A 16,329-nucleotide genomic window follows, 5' to 3' on the forward strand; every position below is an offset into this window, starting at 1 on the left:
TAACCTCTTTGTTGCTAATTATTAATAAGGAAAAAAAAAAAAAAGGAGTAGAACAAAAATAGCCAACGACATATGAGCCACTGTTAGTCAGTCCTACATTACAGAAGGGTTCAGACTTCAGTATATGGTATATCGTTTGTATAACTTGTATAATTAACTAGTTAAAAAATATAAAAGTATAAGTATATTAAAAATATATATAAGTATATATAAAAAAATTTTTTAATTATTTTTACCTCACACCACCCAGTTTCCCCGCCATAAACAGTGACCATGCCGCAGTCAGCCTGTGCTCTAAATAATTAACAGGGAAGGAATAATTACAGTGTGAAATTGTAATTATTGTTGGAGCAGAGCGAAGCCTCTTGTATGGTGAAAGAGGACGCGCTCAGGGCCGAGTCGGGTTAAAGTTTCCCTCACCATCAATATTGCATTAAGCTCAGGCGGGTGGCCCCGCGACACTTGGCACGTTTTACAACCATCCCGTCTCTATTAGTGACCCCCAGATGAAATTACATAAAACAATGCAAATATAAATACATGCATTTATACACTTGTATATACCATGAACTCAACTCAACCATGTTAAATAGTATTTCATTTTAAAAAGCGGGATATTTACATCCTTATTTACGCTAATAATAAATCAAGTGCGCATTTGGTGTTGTACACACAGAAACAGTACTGCCATGCGACCCTCGAGGGTACATCTTTTACAGACTACATTTAATATGCATCTCTCACCTAACCGTGTAGTAGACCTTTCAAAAGAATGTAAGCGCTTATAAATGAGCTTAAAGCTTTAAGACACATTACATTCACATTTCTGCACGCTGAAGATGTGCAGCCTAGTGTCCTTTTCCTGAGAGGGTAAGTCTCACTCAGCACTGTTTAAACTTTAACGCTTTGGGTGCTGTTGGTCCGTTTTGTTTCGACAGAGACATTGTGATTCAAAATGTGCTTTCAGTGAAACTACTGAAAATAAAGAAGCGGTTTATTAATATTGGAAATTTGACGCGCTGCTGCATTTAATGCACCGGACAGCTTCATGCAGGACACTTACCATCAATCTTCGGTTTATTGTTGTTTATTTTTGTGTATGTTTTTATGTAAACTACACTTAGGCTATAATACTAATGAATTCTATCTCATTTAATGTTTTAGAAATCATTAGCAGACTATTTAAAACAGGATGTTTTGTGTTGGATCTTATTCCACGTCGGGGTTTTTTGTTGTTGTTGTTGTTGTTGTTTTTTATTTGTTTTGTTTGTTTGTTTCAGGCAAAGTTAACTTCGTCATGACTCGCTATCTGCGTCAGTTTTTTAGTTGGGGTTAACTGAAGGGCATTGATCCGTCTTTAAATAGTTAATGTGCACATATAGGGTTCCACCACATCCCTCTGCCTATTGCTATAATATATCAGTGTTTGTACACGGGATCCGCTCTCACTGGCGTGTGTGGGAAACAAATGTGCAGCGTTTACCTATAGGGCCCTGCGTGAGGAACGGCAGAGCGCGAGACCGCACGCGCAGTTTAGGCAAAGTGGTAAACAAATGCGCAGCGTTTATGTATAGGGCCCTGCGTGTGGAACGGACCGCACGCGCAGTTTAGGCAAACTTTACCCTCAGGCTGTCCGTGCGCCCCGGGCAAAGTTTCTCATGCAAATTCGTAATGAAAGTCTGCTGTGTGATTACCACATGTCAGTGCAACACGCACAAATATTAACAATGGAAGAGCAAAATCAACAACCAGTAGTCACTGGACATTTGTTCTGATTTTGTATACTTCTAGACTTCTACAACGTTTGTCCTTTATGGGCTGTTTAATAAACACTAATAAACTGTTTATTTGGTTAATTACGATCATTTAATATATTATTATTATTAGTAGTAGTAGTAGTATTGTTGTTGTTGTTAATGTAGGCTATGTCTATCTATCTATCTATCTGTCTATAGTAGTAAAGCTGATGTGTGCGCGCGCGGTGTCTCCACCTGTCCCGGCGCTAAACGGGTTAATATTCCGCGTGGCTCGTGCGTCTGTGGGTGTGTCCTGTCCTTATTTTCGTCTGTTCCCCTCATTCAGTCTGACAAGAAGTGGCCCGGACTGCCATGTGGTCGCTCGATGCTGTGTGCTTGAGGCAAATGGAAATGTTTGCCCTAATACTCTGAGAGAGAGAGAGAGAGAGAGAGAGAGAGAGAGAGAGAGAGAGAGAGAGAGAGAGAGAGAGAGAGAGAGAGAGACTGTACTGCACGGCGTCTCTCATTGCGTTGTTGGACATCTGGAGGACGGTTATTGCTCTGCTCCTTGCAATAATTCGGCGTGATCGAGTCATTCTTTCTTGCTTTCGTTTCGTAATAAAGGGTGAGTATTTCTCTCTCTGATCTGCAGATTATTATAGGTGCGTTATGGCAGTGTGAATGTCTTTATCGGCCCATGTTAATCACTACAACTCAATAATTTCTGTGTAACGAATTTGCATGGACGTGAAAAGAGAACCGTGTGTAGTGTGAATAAAGCTCGTTTCGGACAAAACTGATCGGATTTCGTGCTCACATCAGATGACAAGGCAACAAAATATTTCACCAGACTCAGTATAAACAACGTCCGAATGATTAAAGACCAGTCTTTGAATGACAGCCTGCTTTATTGCACTGTTAAAGCAAATTTCTAGATTCCCCAAAATGAGACGATTTCCCTCATTTCAGTCATTTGTGTTATTATCTCTGTAAGATGCATAATCAGTGTTGGACCTCCCAATTTATAATATTTATAACCATCAAACAGGCAATCCAAAATCAGGAGGTAGTTAAAAAATAAGCAGCTTACAGACTATTCCGTTAGGAAGATATGTGATCATATTTTATAGTATGTCATGGGCTATGTATTTTAATTCAGGTTATCTATAAAAGATTTAAAAATAAATAAAATAAAAAAAGATAAAGATAAAGGCATTAAGTCAATAACAACAAGCAGGAAACAAAATATAATAATATTTTTACCCAGCAACAACAGCTGAAGTAGCCAATAATAGGCGAATAGATAAAAAAAAACAAATACTTCATATTATATTATCATTGTAATATTATTGTCGTTGTTAATGCTTTGTTCTGCAGTAGTTATTATTATTATTAGTAGTAGTAGTATTAGTAGTAGTATTAATAATAATAATAATAATAATAATAATAATAATAATAATAATAATAATAATACAGCAACCCGACATCATGAATAACAATAATAATATCATAAATATCCAGTATTTGTTGTTATTGTTGTTGTTGTTGTTTTACTATTCGCCTATTATTAGGTAGGCTACTAAGTCTAAGAAATTAAACATTTTAAAAATTGTGTTAAAAGTGCTTATACCTCCAGTGCTGAATTAACTCTGTGTTCACAGTGTTCGTTTGGCCCGATATGCTTTTTTTATTTAAAGAAACTCATATTTATGCTGTAACATATGCGGTTTTAGATGATACATTTTAATGGTACTTTTCTATAGATTTCCAGGGAATGGAGCCGATAAGCGCGCCGCTTGCCTCGGGACCGGATGCCAGCTCTCCGCAGCACTCTAAACGGGATGTCTCTCCTTTCTCCGGCGGCGCATCGCTGAAACCCAACCAAGTGAGCGAGACGTCTCTGTACGGTGTGCCCATCGTGTCTCTGGTCATAGACGGTCAGGAGCGGCTGTGTCTGGCCCAAATCTCCAACACTCTCCTTAAGAGCTACAGCTACAACGAAATTCACAACCGGCGCGTCGCTCTCGGTATCACGTGCGTGCAGTGCACACCGGTTCAGTTGGAGATCCTGAGGCGCGCCGGTGCCATGCCCATTTCCTCGCGCCGCTGCGGGATGATCACCAAACGGGAGGCAGAAAGGCTGTGCAAGTCGTTTCTGGGCGCTCACTCGCCGCCAAAGCTGCCGGAGAACTTCGCGTTCGACGTCTCGCACGAATGCGCGTGGGGCTGCAGAGGCAACTTTATCCCAGCCAGGTATAACAGCTCACGCGCCAAGTGCATCAAGTGCTCGTACTGCAGCATGTACTTCTCTCCGAACAAGTTCATATTCCACTCCCACCGCACGCCCGAGTCCAAATATACACAGCCAGACGCAGCGAATTTTAATTCCTGGAGGCGCCACCTGAAACTTGCGGACAAGCACGTGCCCGATGACATCTCTCACGCTTGGGAGGACGTGAAGGCCATGTTCAATGGGGGTAGCAGGAAAAGGACGATGCCCGGAAGCGGGTGCGAGATGTCGCCTCTCAAAACACAAGGCCCGGGCCGTGTCAGGCAGGCCGCTTCTCCGGAAATCCCGCACAAAACCCTACGCTGCGACGACGAGCGCGCGAATCTTGGCCTACCCAATGGCGCGCGCAATTACCCGGTCATTCCGGTGCCCAGCAAAAGCTTTGGCATGCTTCAGAAAATCCCACCGCCCCTCTTCCCTCATCCGTACGGTTTCTCCCCGTTCGGTTTGTGCCAGAAGAAAGACGACGGCACGAACGAGCAAAACAAGACCGGCGTACCGGGTGTGTTTTGGGCAGGCACGAAGGACAGCCTGTATCCGTCGTTCCCCATGTTCTGGCCCACGACGGGCGCACTGCCCCTGCCGCCCTATCCGCACGCACAGCAAAAACCGCACGAGCTCACCGGAAGCCGCCAGAGTGAGGCAGATGTTGCCGAGCACGAGCGTTCAAGAAGCATCACTCCCAGAGACACCGAGCGCTGCTCGAGCTCACAGTCGCTCGAGGACAAATCCGCCGACGAGCTGAGGTCGACTGAGGGTCACGCGACATCTCCGCCACGGAAGTCTAGCTACGTTTCCGCGTTCAGGCCCGTCATAAAGGACGCAGAGAGCATAGCCAAGCTCTACGGCAACCGGGACGCGTATGCGGGGCCGCCCGCGGGTCACCTGTCCCCGGACTTTGTCAGCGAGACTTCAAGCTACAGGTCTGCTTCACCGGAAGCCGACAGCGGAGGAGAACCGGAAGTGGACGTGGAGTCCAACCGGGAGACACATGATGACGACGAGGAGTCCGTTCAGCTATCTGTGGAGGACCGGCAGAGTCCATTGAGGCAGATCATGTCCCGGGAGGGTCACGGAGAAGAAGTGAGGGAAAGCAGAGAGGAAGAGGAGGCGGAGGAGGAAGAAGAGGACAGACACGAGGACACGGATGAAGACAGGCTGAGTGACAGAGCGCCGAAATGTAACGACACTCCAACATATGATGTGAGTATAACAGAAACTAAAGAGTGAAAACTCACCTGATCCTGTATGAACACACTCAGGAAAGGGTACTCGCAGGGCTAGTACTGATTTTATATCTAACTTATAGATAGAAAGGTGCATATAGTGTACTCTAAAAGGTATTTAGGGTACCATTAAATCATTATAAATGTAGACTTTATACACAGGTGAACGATGCACATTAAAGGTTATAGTGTACGTAATGATATGTTTACATTTTTCTATATCTATCTATCTATCTATCTATCTGTCTATCTGTCTATCTGTCTATCTATTTATAATCACAAACATTATCATTACATACACTATAACCTTTAATGTGTATATTTGACCTGTGTATAAAGTCTACATTTATAATGATTTAATATAGATAGAAAGATAGATCGAATAAACAGATTAATTATTATACACTCTTACATAAAAAGTTAATTGAGATTTTTTCGTTAATAATTTCCAAATATTATGAAAACATCTTTTTAGAGTATAAGAAATTATCCTGTTTAATTAACATCTACAGTTTTCATTTAAGTCTATAGTTTAATAAATGACAAGTCATCACTGAACAAAATAAGTCTAATATTTCATCGCTACATCTTAATTAAGCTCTGTAGGTGTAATAACAATTCTTTACGATAATAATTCAAAACTATGGGCCTTTATTAAACTCTGTCACGTCAGCACTGACATCAGTGAGGGATATGTATTTATCATATTTGGCCTGTTCATGTTGTCCACGTGTTTATCCTCTAAAACAAAGCAGGGGGGAACAAAGGCCTAATTGTCCTAAATTGAAAGTTTAGAATAAATGGCCAAATGTAATTTATTTGGCCGGCGGGCAGGAACGTGTTTGTGAGAAAAGCTCCCCTGGGTCCTCAGAGCAAATTACCCTCTCTGTCATTTCCACTGTTCCAGTTTAACTTTCAATATGAGCAATTTGCCTTAATGCGGTGCCTAATATTGGCGGATCATTTGTGGATTTGAGCACTAATGATAACCTACACCTCTTCTGCAAAAGATGGGGAGAATAAGAAGATTGTACATAATTGGGGTTGTGTTTATTTGTAATTAGGTGCTTGGGTTTGGGTTTTGGCAGGTGTGTGCTGCTGAAAAGGACGCAGGGCTTTCACTGAACTCTCCGCCTGTTCCCGGTCCTAAATATCCTCCAGTCCAGGAATCACACAGTAAAACCTTCTCCCTTATATATTCCCTCATATTACACAATACAGCCTACATGGTATCTAGATTATCACTTAGCACTGCAAATGTAGTTGCTGATGCGTGTTATATAGCCTATAACACAATCTTAGGTCTGTATTATTGTTCATTTGGTGCCACCAGATTCACACAGATTCAGTCGTGCTGTTGTGCTCGAGGATGATTGGGAATCGCAGAAATCTCGTCACGACCAAGTGAGCGTTTCTAAAGAAACTGAGCGTGAGTAGCTCTTTACTCGCTTCCTGCTTTCTGTTTCATTTGATGTGAATTTCACTGTAATGTATTCAGATGAGAGTCTCTGATCTCTGAATTATTATCCCGGCATATTTTAAACCCATGTCCTTCTTTTTTTTTCCCCCTCCAGTTGAAGGTGCATCGAGGACTGATGGCAGATTGCAGTTAATTGAAAAAGATATCGAGCACATGGCGAAAGGTGAGGGTTTCATATAATGCATTTTAATATAATTCCTATTAATAATATGCTTTTTTTTTTGGTAACATGTAATCAACATAGGTTACGTTTGGGTAATGCCGTTATTTTGTCTATATAGGCCTATTTATTATTTTCGTTGATGCACATAATAATATATTTCTAATAAATATTTAAAACGTTCAAAATAAACGAGTTTGCATTGGGGGAAAAAAAAAATCTGTAGAATCCAGGCCAAAGATTTCAAAGTCATTGTCGTTTTTCCACAGAGGTTTGTTCCATGTCCCACGGTGATTTAAAAATAAAAATATTATTAAATGTCTAGTGTTTTTGTGTTATTTTTAAGCAAAAGAGAAAATGAAGCCAGTGTGCATTATTCCAAAACGCCCTTGAACTGCATATGCATTAGCAGAGTCGCGTGCACACAGCCCGAGGCTGCGGGCCTCATTATTACCGCGAGCTCACGCGCCACAACACCGCAGCAAGCGCGCGCGCCTCCTTTCTTTAGGAACTGATCGTTTTCCGTAATGCATATTTAAAAGCATATAAGCGTGACATGAAAATGCGTTAAAAAGCTTGCTTTTAATTATAACACATGAGGTTCTTTTGTTCTTTCTCCGAAGGCCATCGCTACAGCAGTGATAATGGTTTATTAATTAATTAGTGATGTTTTTTTTTTTTGTTGTTGTTGTTATTGTTTTTTTAAATTATTATTTATTTATTTTTCGCTCTGTCATAGAGGAACTCCAAAAACAGCTGATGGAGCAAATGGAGCTTAGGAAGAAAATGGAACGGGAGTTTCAAAACCTGAAAGGTAATTTAGATCAAACTGGGATATTTCAAGTAACACTAGAGCCTTAACTAGTTTAACTAATGGAATGAACTTTTTTTTTTTGAGTAGTGACTCTGTGCATGTTGACTTTACCAGATAATTTTCAGGACCAGATGAAGAGGGAGCTATCTTATCGAGAGGAGATGGTGCAGCAGCTGCAAATAGTCAGAGGTGAGCATTGAAGTTTGGGAGATAAAACGTTATGACGTGTAAAAGTGACACTTGCATATTTTTAGTGGCAAAAACTCAATTGAACAAATCATAGAGCATCATAAGGTGAATAAAAACAGCAATATATATATATATATATATATATATATATATATATATATATATATATATATATATATATATATATATACTATTTGTGTGAAATAAAGTGAATAAAAATTAAAGTAAATGAAAATATATCAAGCCAATATATTGCACCTAGTGGATCCAGGAGAATCGTTATTTATTTATTCGTTATTATCTCACTGTGTAATGCTGGTGATAATAAAGATCTACTTGACTTGAAAACTTTAAACAATGGTCCTATATTGGACAAGGCGGCTTGTACGGAATAAATGGCAAATCGTTTTTATTTCAAAACCTTTTCGGTAACTCAGATTTTAATTATTTTTTTTAAATCTATAATATAAGCTACACATCACCCTATTAGACCTTTTAAATTCTCTTTGTTTTCATTAATTATTATTTTTTAAAATTTATTTTAGACACTTTGTGCAACGAGTTGGATCAAGAGAGAAAGGCTCGATATGCAATTCAGCAGAAGCTAAAAGGTAATTTCTATTAATACCCAACAGCAAAAACTCATAACTCATACCTGGAGACCCTGAGCCCTAACAACAAATAAATGATTTCAGTAATAAATATACAATAAAAATGATAAATATGCAAGTGCTACTTTTCTTTCATTTTAATTTGCTGATTGTGTAATAATGTATGAATAATAAAAATGACCAAAATGAGCTGGGCTGAGTTTCCCCAAAACATCACAGAACAAACATCATCATTAAATGGTAACATGAGCTTCACATTAAACTCTCATCTCTCTCTGTCTCACTCTGTCTCTCTCTCTCTCTGTCTCTCTCTCTCTCTGTCTCTCTGTCTCTCTCTCTCTCTCTCTCTCTCTCTCTCTCTCTCTGTCTCTCTCTCTGTCTCTCTCTCAGTTAAGATGATTTACACTTTCCAATGCTTTTGGGAAACTGAGTCCTGTGTGATTAGGAATCAGAAATAACACATATTATTCTGAACCACAGTGACAAGTGTAAATTTAAGAAATGATTGCAATATAAATGTCCAGAACATTTATTATTAGTAATAATAGTACTAATATCTGTATTTGTATATCTTATACGTCCTAAAAGTGTCGTATCCCCATTAACAAGCTGTTTATGTTATGCTGCACACCATATTTAGTGTTTTATTTATATAAATGGATATTCGTGGTGTCTTCTCTCTGCTTCACTCAACCTGTATATGTAGCACTAAATGCTCTTTTCCCCTAGAAGCTCACGACGCTCTACACCACTTCTCCTGCAAGATGCTCACTCCACGCCACTGCACAGGGACGTGCACATTTAAACCGCCTCTACTGCCACCTTAATCTGAATCCCCACACTGGAGGACTACAATGGATTCTACACACATGAAAACCAAAAGACCTCTTCAATACATGTTAAAAGCACTGAACTTTCCAAGGACTGAAAATGTGCGACCTTCTCAAAAGATCTAATGGCGTCTCTTGAGTTCTGCTAAAAACAGAACTGAAATGGACATGGATGTTTCTTCTCTGAATCGAGCAAGCCAGCAGAACAATGAGATGAGACTGGAATTGTTCTAAATATATGTACAATAGAATACTAATATGAACTCGTTCAAAGCTTTTCTCTTTTTTTTTTTCTTCCTTAAAAAGCCACGAATACATAAAGTGGCACTGTGCAATGAATTGTGAAATCTCACAGCATTCTTAAATGGTCACTACTTGTGTGTTTTTATGTTGTATTTATTCCAAATTGATTCACTGATGTGTTCTCCCAAATGGATTGTATCTGTATAAGCACTTTAAATGAGAAATGATAAAGACCTACCTATTCCAAATTGAATCTACCTTAAATTAAAGATGTTTACCATGTTTGTGTATACAGAATAAATCTGACCACGCATTTAGTCCACCTTTCCCAGACACATAGCTCAGACTTTGGGAAAATGGTACTAATCTACATATATGTGATTACTTGGCTGTGTACTATGACTTTTGAAGTGTATTTTCAAGAATAAAATGATTTCTTTCTTCATTATTAAATAAACAGAAGTTCCATTTGATCTTTAATCTCTTGTATAGATTTAACTAAGATATTGGCATAGAACTAAGTCAATATCTACATGCACTCTTTTATTTTTATATATATATATATATATATATATATATATATATATATATATATATATATATATATATATATATATATATATATATATATTATAAAGGATTTGTTAGATAGGTAAGAGTTCTCAAAGACATAAAGGTGTCCTGTTTGGAAGCTTTTCTAATAAAGAAGCTCTGTAGGGTTTTACATAGATGTAACCGTTTCTTATTTCTAAGAATCTACACACACCTGACTGAATGTAAAGACTGATTTTTAGTTGTAGTAATTCATACTATATATTAGAATATGCTGACATATAATGTAAATCTAGGACAATATCTATTGACCACACCACCACCACCTGCACCAGACCAAAACATATCAATAATGCAAGTATAAAGTGACATTATAGCTACAGTAGGTCATGGCGAGACTGTGTACTTTATCTCCACTACTGACAGAACACCACAACTTTAATAATTAATTTATTAGTAGTATTTATGTGGAAAAAGACAGTTCATATGTCATCCCTTAATTCTAGCCATGGTAAAAGATTTCCCCCTATACGCCTAGAAAAAAACAAAAAACGTTAAACCAAGAATTTAAAGGTTCTTTAGTTGTCCTTCTGAAGGAAGTACTTGAATGTTCTTTGTAGAACCCTGCTACTGAGTGAGGATATTCTTATCTCAAAAAGTTGGTAAGAGTATATTTGATAACTTAATTGGTGGTAAAATAATAGCATATTAAACGTCATTAACAGCTTCAGCATGTATACATTTAAGTTCAATCGTCTTGATTTACTATTATGAGACCTAAAAATGCTGATGCTTACATTTTATATATGTAGGTTGAATTTCAAGGATAAAAAAAAAAAAAAAAAATCTTAATAAGGAAATATTGAGTTGCACAGGTTTCATGCGGCTCTACACAAGTCCAGTATGAATTGATAGGCAACAATATATGGATTATCTGCACAATTTCTACGACCTGAGCACATACATAGAGCTTTTATGAAACAATTAAGCGGTATATATTACTCAAATGGAGTCACAGAGCTTTCAATTGCTTCCCTTATTTGTAATTCAGTTTACTTTGAATGATCGTTTTACTTTTTGGTACTAATGATAAGAACAATGCTGCCCTCTAGTGTATGTATAGTGAAGTACAGCATGCAAAGTGTTTTCAAAGTGTTCACTAACTAAGTCAGTACAAATCAAGTCCTGCAATCATACTAACTGATGCATCCAGTTTCGGATTAGGAGAGTTTATAAAATGGCGAGTGACAGCGCAGAGTGCAAAATGCAGAACTTGACAGGAAGAGACATTAGGATCTGCATCATCTGAACACATATGAGAGATCTTTAAGACACAAAAATCTGCTTACAAGTAAGTCATTCACATCAGCTATTAATATCTATGTGTAGTAGTATTAATAGCTGATGTGAATGACTTACTTGTAAGCAGATAAAGAAAATCTAAAAATTGATTTTTACACAATCTATTAAATAACAATAACAATCGATTATGTTTTAATTAATTATTAGTGCAGTATGCATAAGACCATTATTGAAATACATTTTATAGGCTGATGGTTGAAATTTTGCCTCACAACATTTTGGGGGTTCAAATCCTTGGGCGTTTCCTCCGGGTACTCCGGTTTCCTCTCCCAGTCCAAAGACATGCGTTGTAGGCTCCTTGGAATTTCCAAATTGTGGTCTGTAGTGTGTGAATGTGTGTGTGATTGTGCCCTGTGATGGGTTGGCACCTGGGCCAAGGTGTCCCCTGGGTGCCCCCTGCCCAGTTCCCTGGTATAAGCTCCAGGCTTCCCCACGACCCAGTGGTAGGTAAACAGTATGGAAAATGGATGGATGGATGGATGTTAATGCCTATGTTGAAATGCATTTTTAAATGAATAATTCTTTGTCTTAAAATGAAATTGTTTCCCCATACAATTAGCAATGAGGAAGCAGTGTGGATTCTGGCCTATTTATGAACTTTAAGAAACGCCTCCTGGGTAAAGCTTTTGAAAATTTCCCATCATTAGCTATCCAACTTTATTTATTTATTTATTTATTTAAATGCAGTTAATATGTATTTATATAAATATTAGTCAATTAATCAATCACTGAACTATTATACGGTATATAAATAAATACAAAAACATTAGAGAATGGCAGATTGTCAATAACACAAGCAAGACTGTCACAGTTGGTTAGACAAATGGTTAGACCTTCGGTCTGTATAAATGCACTATCCATCCATCCCTCCATCCATCCCTCCATCCATTCATCCATCCATCCTCCCATCCCTCCATCCATCCCTCCATCCATCCATCCCCCCATCCCTCCATCCAGCACTCCATCCATTCATCCATCCATCCCTCCATCCCTCCATCCATCCATCCCCCCATCCCTCCATCCCTCCATCCCTCCATCCATCCATCGGGAGGATCCCTCCCTCCATCCATCCATCCATCCCTCCATCCCTCCATTCATCCCTCCATCCATCCCTCTATCCATCCATTCATCCATAGATCCATTTTCCGTACTGTTTATCCTACACAGGGTCATGGTGGAGCCTGGAGCCTATACCAGGGGATTTAAATTTGTCACTCACCTACATGGACATTTTTTTTTTTGCCAGCTTACAGTCCCAGTATTATTTGACTACATATCATTGTGGCATTAATGCTGTACTCTTTAGACTGAAATCCAATGAAGACTAAGACTTTATTAGGAGAAAAGCAATGAAGTGTTTAGTGTCTGAGTTCTGTGCGGTTTAAAGAATTGCAGTATTTAATGAAAAATATCTGTGATGACTGCATTTCAGGATGTAAAATTTTTATTCCTTTATAAAAAAAAATATACATATATTTAAACCCCAGAAATATCAATTGTTTCTTAAGAGCTCAAGCAATCTGCAACGAATGGGTGAACTTATTAATTTTTTATTTTGGCACATATTTGCCGCACGTGACTAAATGTAAACGAATTCCACTGTAAGCATGTAAACTGAAGCATTTCAACTGAAAGGCACTAGTCTGTGTATACAGCTCAGCATCACTACTCATCATATCAGCGCTCGCTGTTATGCCACAAAATTACAGATGAATTGTGGGTTAATTGATTTGCGTCAATTGGGGAACGTGCGCGATGACGCCCTCGAGCCGCGCGTGGCCCCCACGTGACCGCGCTACGTCATGGCCTGCGCTAGGGAACTACAAGATGGCGGAGAGCGCGGAACTGAAGGTAAAACGCTGCGCTCCGTTTGCGCTTAAATTGACAGCTGAAAAGCCGTATTGCGCGCGTATGAGTGCATCTGATGCTTATTTGCAGCTTTTATATTTGACTTTGAGCTGAGTTTGCTTTCCGGACGAGGCAGAAGTTCATATTGAAGACTTGTGCGCTCGGCAGTTCTTGCTGGAGCTCTGGAAGCTCTTCGCTTTACCATGTTATTGGCCGAATCCCAAATGGCTCCGTGTTGGACATATAGTGCACTGCCATGCCCGTTATTTCATACCCTATGTAGTGGACTATTATGGGGTAGAAGCGAGCCGTTTGGGATTCCGCCAAGTGTTGATTTTGAGAGAGAGAGAGAGCTGGAGAGAGCTGCCCGCTTTTCTGCGTGTAGCTGCCAAGTTTTTTCTTGCCTCTTTTAAAGAAGTTTGATCAGATTCTCATGTTGATAATGATTCCGGACGGCAGGCAAATCCGTCCTCATACACTGTGGAAGAATGGAAGAGTTTTAATTGTGTTTGTAAATAAGCGCGAATGTGCAGCATCAGCTTAGCTGCTTGCTAACATACTAACAACATTACAGCCTGCTAGAGGGCTCCATCTTAGGAGCAGCATCACAGTCTATTAGGAGAAAAAAAAAAATAACCAGCACTTTGAATTTTCTACTGGCTTGAGCATCATATTTTGTGTTAGTTTGCATGTATTTCTTTCTCTCTTGTTGTGTTGTGTGTTCATGTTGTGAACAAACGAGGCAACGTGGATTAAAACGTGTGGTTTACTGTACCGGCTCCCTGCAATACAGCTTCAGAGGAGCAGCAGGAGAAAGGTTTCACTTAAGAAATGTTTAAAATGATCTTAACAGTGGTGTCATCTTTATACTCAGTTATGGTGGACACTTTCAATATGATATCCTATTGATTGGTTGAAGTACAGCATGCAGCTGTGAGGAGCATCTGGTGTCACTTGTTTGACTTGGAGTCTCTGATGATGGTTGTTGATGTTAAATTATGTTTATAAAAATCGAATCAAAAAGAGAAGGAAATCGGACTTTGATGAGACAAAGATCATCGGTTAACGTGTGAGGCTTTTCTTTTCCCCCCTGCATACTCAGTCTGGTGACCTGCTTCAGCCCTGAACAGGTGGTAAAGAAAACCTGTTCATTAGAAGTGTGCAGATGGGAGGTGGAAGCTCTCCTACACTGTTTCACATCATCTACATAAACAGTTGGTGTGTGTGTGTGTGCATATGTGTGCGTGCGTACTTGCACACATGTGTAGTCACTGTTATGCATTGCTCAGAGGTCTCGCCTGAACGTGTGCTCGTTTGCTGAATTTCTCTACAGCGTTTAGACCAAGTGTGTGTTTTTCCTCCCGCAAAAGTAGTCCACTGTTTTGTAATCGTCCATGTCCTTCACGGTGACCTAGTACTGTTTGTCCTTGATGTTCATTTAGGCTTGTATCTATAACAAGCAGAGGCATATGAGGAGAGCAGAGATTAGAGCGAGGACAGATTCATGTCTAGTTGATGTATTTTGTGCACAGATAATGAATCGAATCAGTTTTAATCTACGACCATTTCCAGGCTTGACCAAAAATCGATTCCTCCAAATGACATTTACAGCATGTGGCAGACGCTCATATCCAGAGTGATTTACAGACGTAATTCTTACGATAACGTTTATGCTCGTTTATGTGCTTTCTATAGAGGTAGGTGCTCAGATAGTGAACTCTGCGTTGGCGTTTTGTTCACGTACATCTCGGGACACGGCGACAAGGTGTAGGCCATTTTGTTAACGTGTTTGCGTTTGACCACAGGTCTGTCTGCTTCGAGTAGAAAATTTCCGCACGAAATTATCTACAGACATTCACAGATAATCCGGCATACGATATACAGCAGTAATATCGCGCTTCGAAATATTATCCTCAGTCCTTTGGTCCATTTTGGAAGACTTTGGTAGAATTTTTTAGGAAAGTATGATGTATACATTCTGTACGGAGAGGTTGCACCGTTTTAAGATCCTGAACTGGAATTGTTTAAAACTAAATAGTTTTCCTTTAAAGCAAAGTATTTTACTGGAAATTAAATTACTTCCCTAAACAAGTGATGTTCATTAGGAACCGGGGAGAATCAGGAAGTGCTTGGCTATTAGGAACGTTAAGGTGGTTTTCACACGGGATGCGTTAGCTGCGGTCCGAATCCGAGTGCGATCGTTCCCGGCACCGTGATTCGTTCGTTTTACGTCATCACAAACGCGCATGGAGAACAAAATGCGTCTCGGCATATTTTTTGTTCGGTCAGTATTTTGGTGCAGCGGCGGGTTTCTTCTGCGTCCCACAACGTTCTCCTGCCACTCGTGGTACACGTGTGTTGTGGAAAGTAATGACGTCGTCATCGGCTGGTTACTTTACACACGCAGGTTACTTTACTTCCTGAACGAGTGCAGACCCGAGTACGAGTTCACGTTCACGGAAATCGCAGCTCAGTTCCAGTGCAACCAAACTCAGACCACCTCCTACCGGTAGTCTCGGGTTCGGTACCACGGTGCACTTCACGCTCCTTATGACAGCTTATACATTACCAATTTTTCATGGAAACCGTGCTCTGTTTCAGGTTAAACTCCCAGCGTGAAAGCCCCCTAAGAAAAGCCTCCCTGATTAAGCTTTCCTAGTAGCAGCTGCGCAAACTAACCAGAAGCTAGAGCTAATATATGTGTTAATATACCAGTTATTTCCGGGACTTTGAATTAAACTTGTGCACACAAAAACTACTATACTGTTGATCTTCGATCATGTGGAACTAATATATTAAATATCAAAGACAGTGGAAAGCACTTGGATTGGAATCGGATTGGATTTAAGATGTTTTCTGATTGGACCCACTGTTGATGACTGACCCGACACGACAGGACGTGAAGATTTGCGGAGAGTCGGATTAGACGCTGTGAGGATGTGTGTGTGTGTGTGTGTGTGTGTGTGTGTGTGTGTGTGTGTGTGTGTG

The 16,329-nt window shown here is 39.7% G+C and overlaps 2 protein-coding genes across 5 annotated transcripts in view; both read left to right on the forward strand.

Moving 5' to 3' along the window:
• The first annotated feature begins 2,012 nt into the window (after window positions 1-2,012).
• Window positions 2,013-10,024, forward strand: skor1a (SKI family transcriptional corepressor 1a). 4 transcript variants are annotated; one of them, XM_017458371.3, is made up of 9 exons: window positions 2,013-2,361; window positions 3,500-5,229; window positions 6,341-6,428; window positions 6,586-6,681; window positions 6,827-6,895; window positions 7,632-7,706; window positions 7,821-7,895; window positions 8,441-8,506; window positions 9,236-10,024. In XM_017458371.3, exons 2-9 carry the CDS (start codon window positions 3,511-3,513, stop codon window positions 9,331-9,333), a joined length of 2,286 nt encoding a protein of 761 aa, XP_017313860.1. In that variant the 5' UTR covers window positions 2,013-2,361; window positions 3,500-3,510; the 3' UTR covers window positions 9,334-10,024. The 4 variants fall into 4 exon arrangements, with proteins under 4 accessions (XP_017313860.1, XP_017313862.1, XP_017313866.1 ...); XM_017458373.3 differs by having other exon boundaries at window positions 9,239-10,024; XM_017458377.3 differs by lacking the exon at window positions 8,441-8,506.
• A 3,274-nt stretch (window positions 10,025-13,298) lies between these two features.
• The window catches only part of pias1a (protein inhibitor of activated STAT, 1a), a 54,974-nt gene continuing 51,943 nt past the window's right edge, over window positions 13,299-16,329 (forward strand). The window contains exon 1 of the mRNA XM_017459213.3: window positions 13,299-13,344. Coding sequence (XP_017314702.1) covers window positions 13,321-13,344 — 24 coding nt within the window. The 5' untranslated portion in view covers window positions 13,299-13,320. The remainder of the gene's footprint in view (window positions 13,345-16,329) is intronic.

This window comes from Ictalurus punctatus, chromosome 27 (genome assembly GCF_001660625.3).
Source record: "Ictalurus punctatus breed USDA103 chromosome 27, Coco_2.0, whole genome shotgun sequence".
In the NCBI taxonomy this organism is placed as follows: Eukaryota; Metazoa; Chordata; class Actinopteri; order Siluriformes; family Ictaluridae; genus Ictalurus; species Ictalurus punctatus.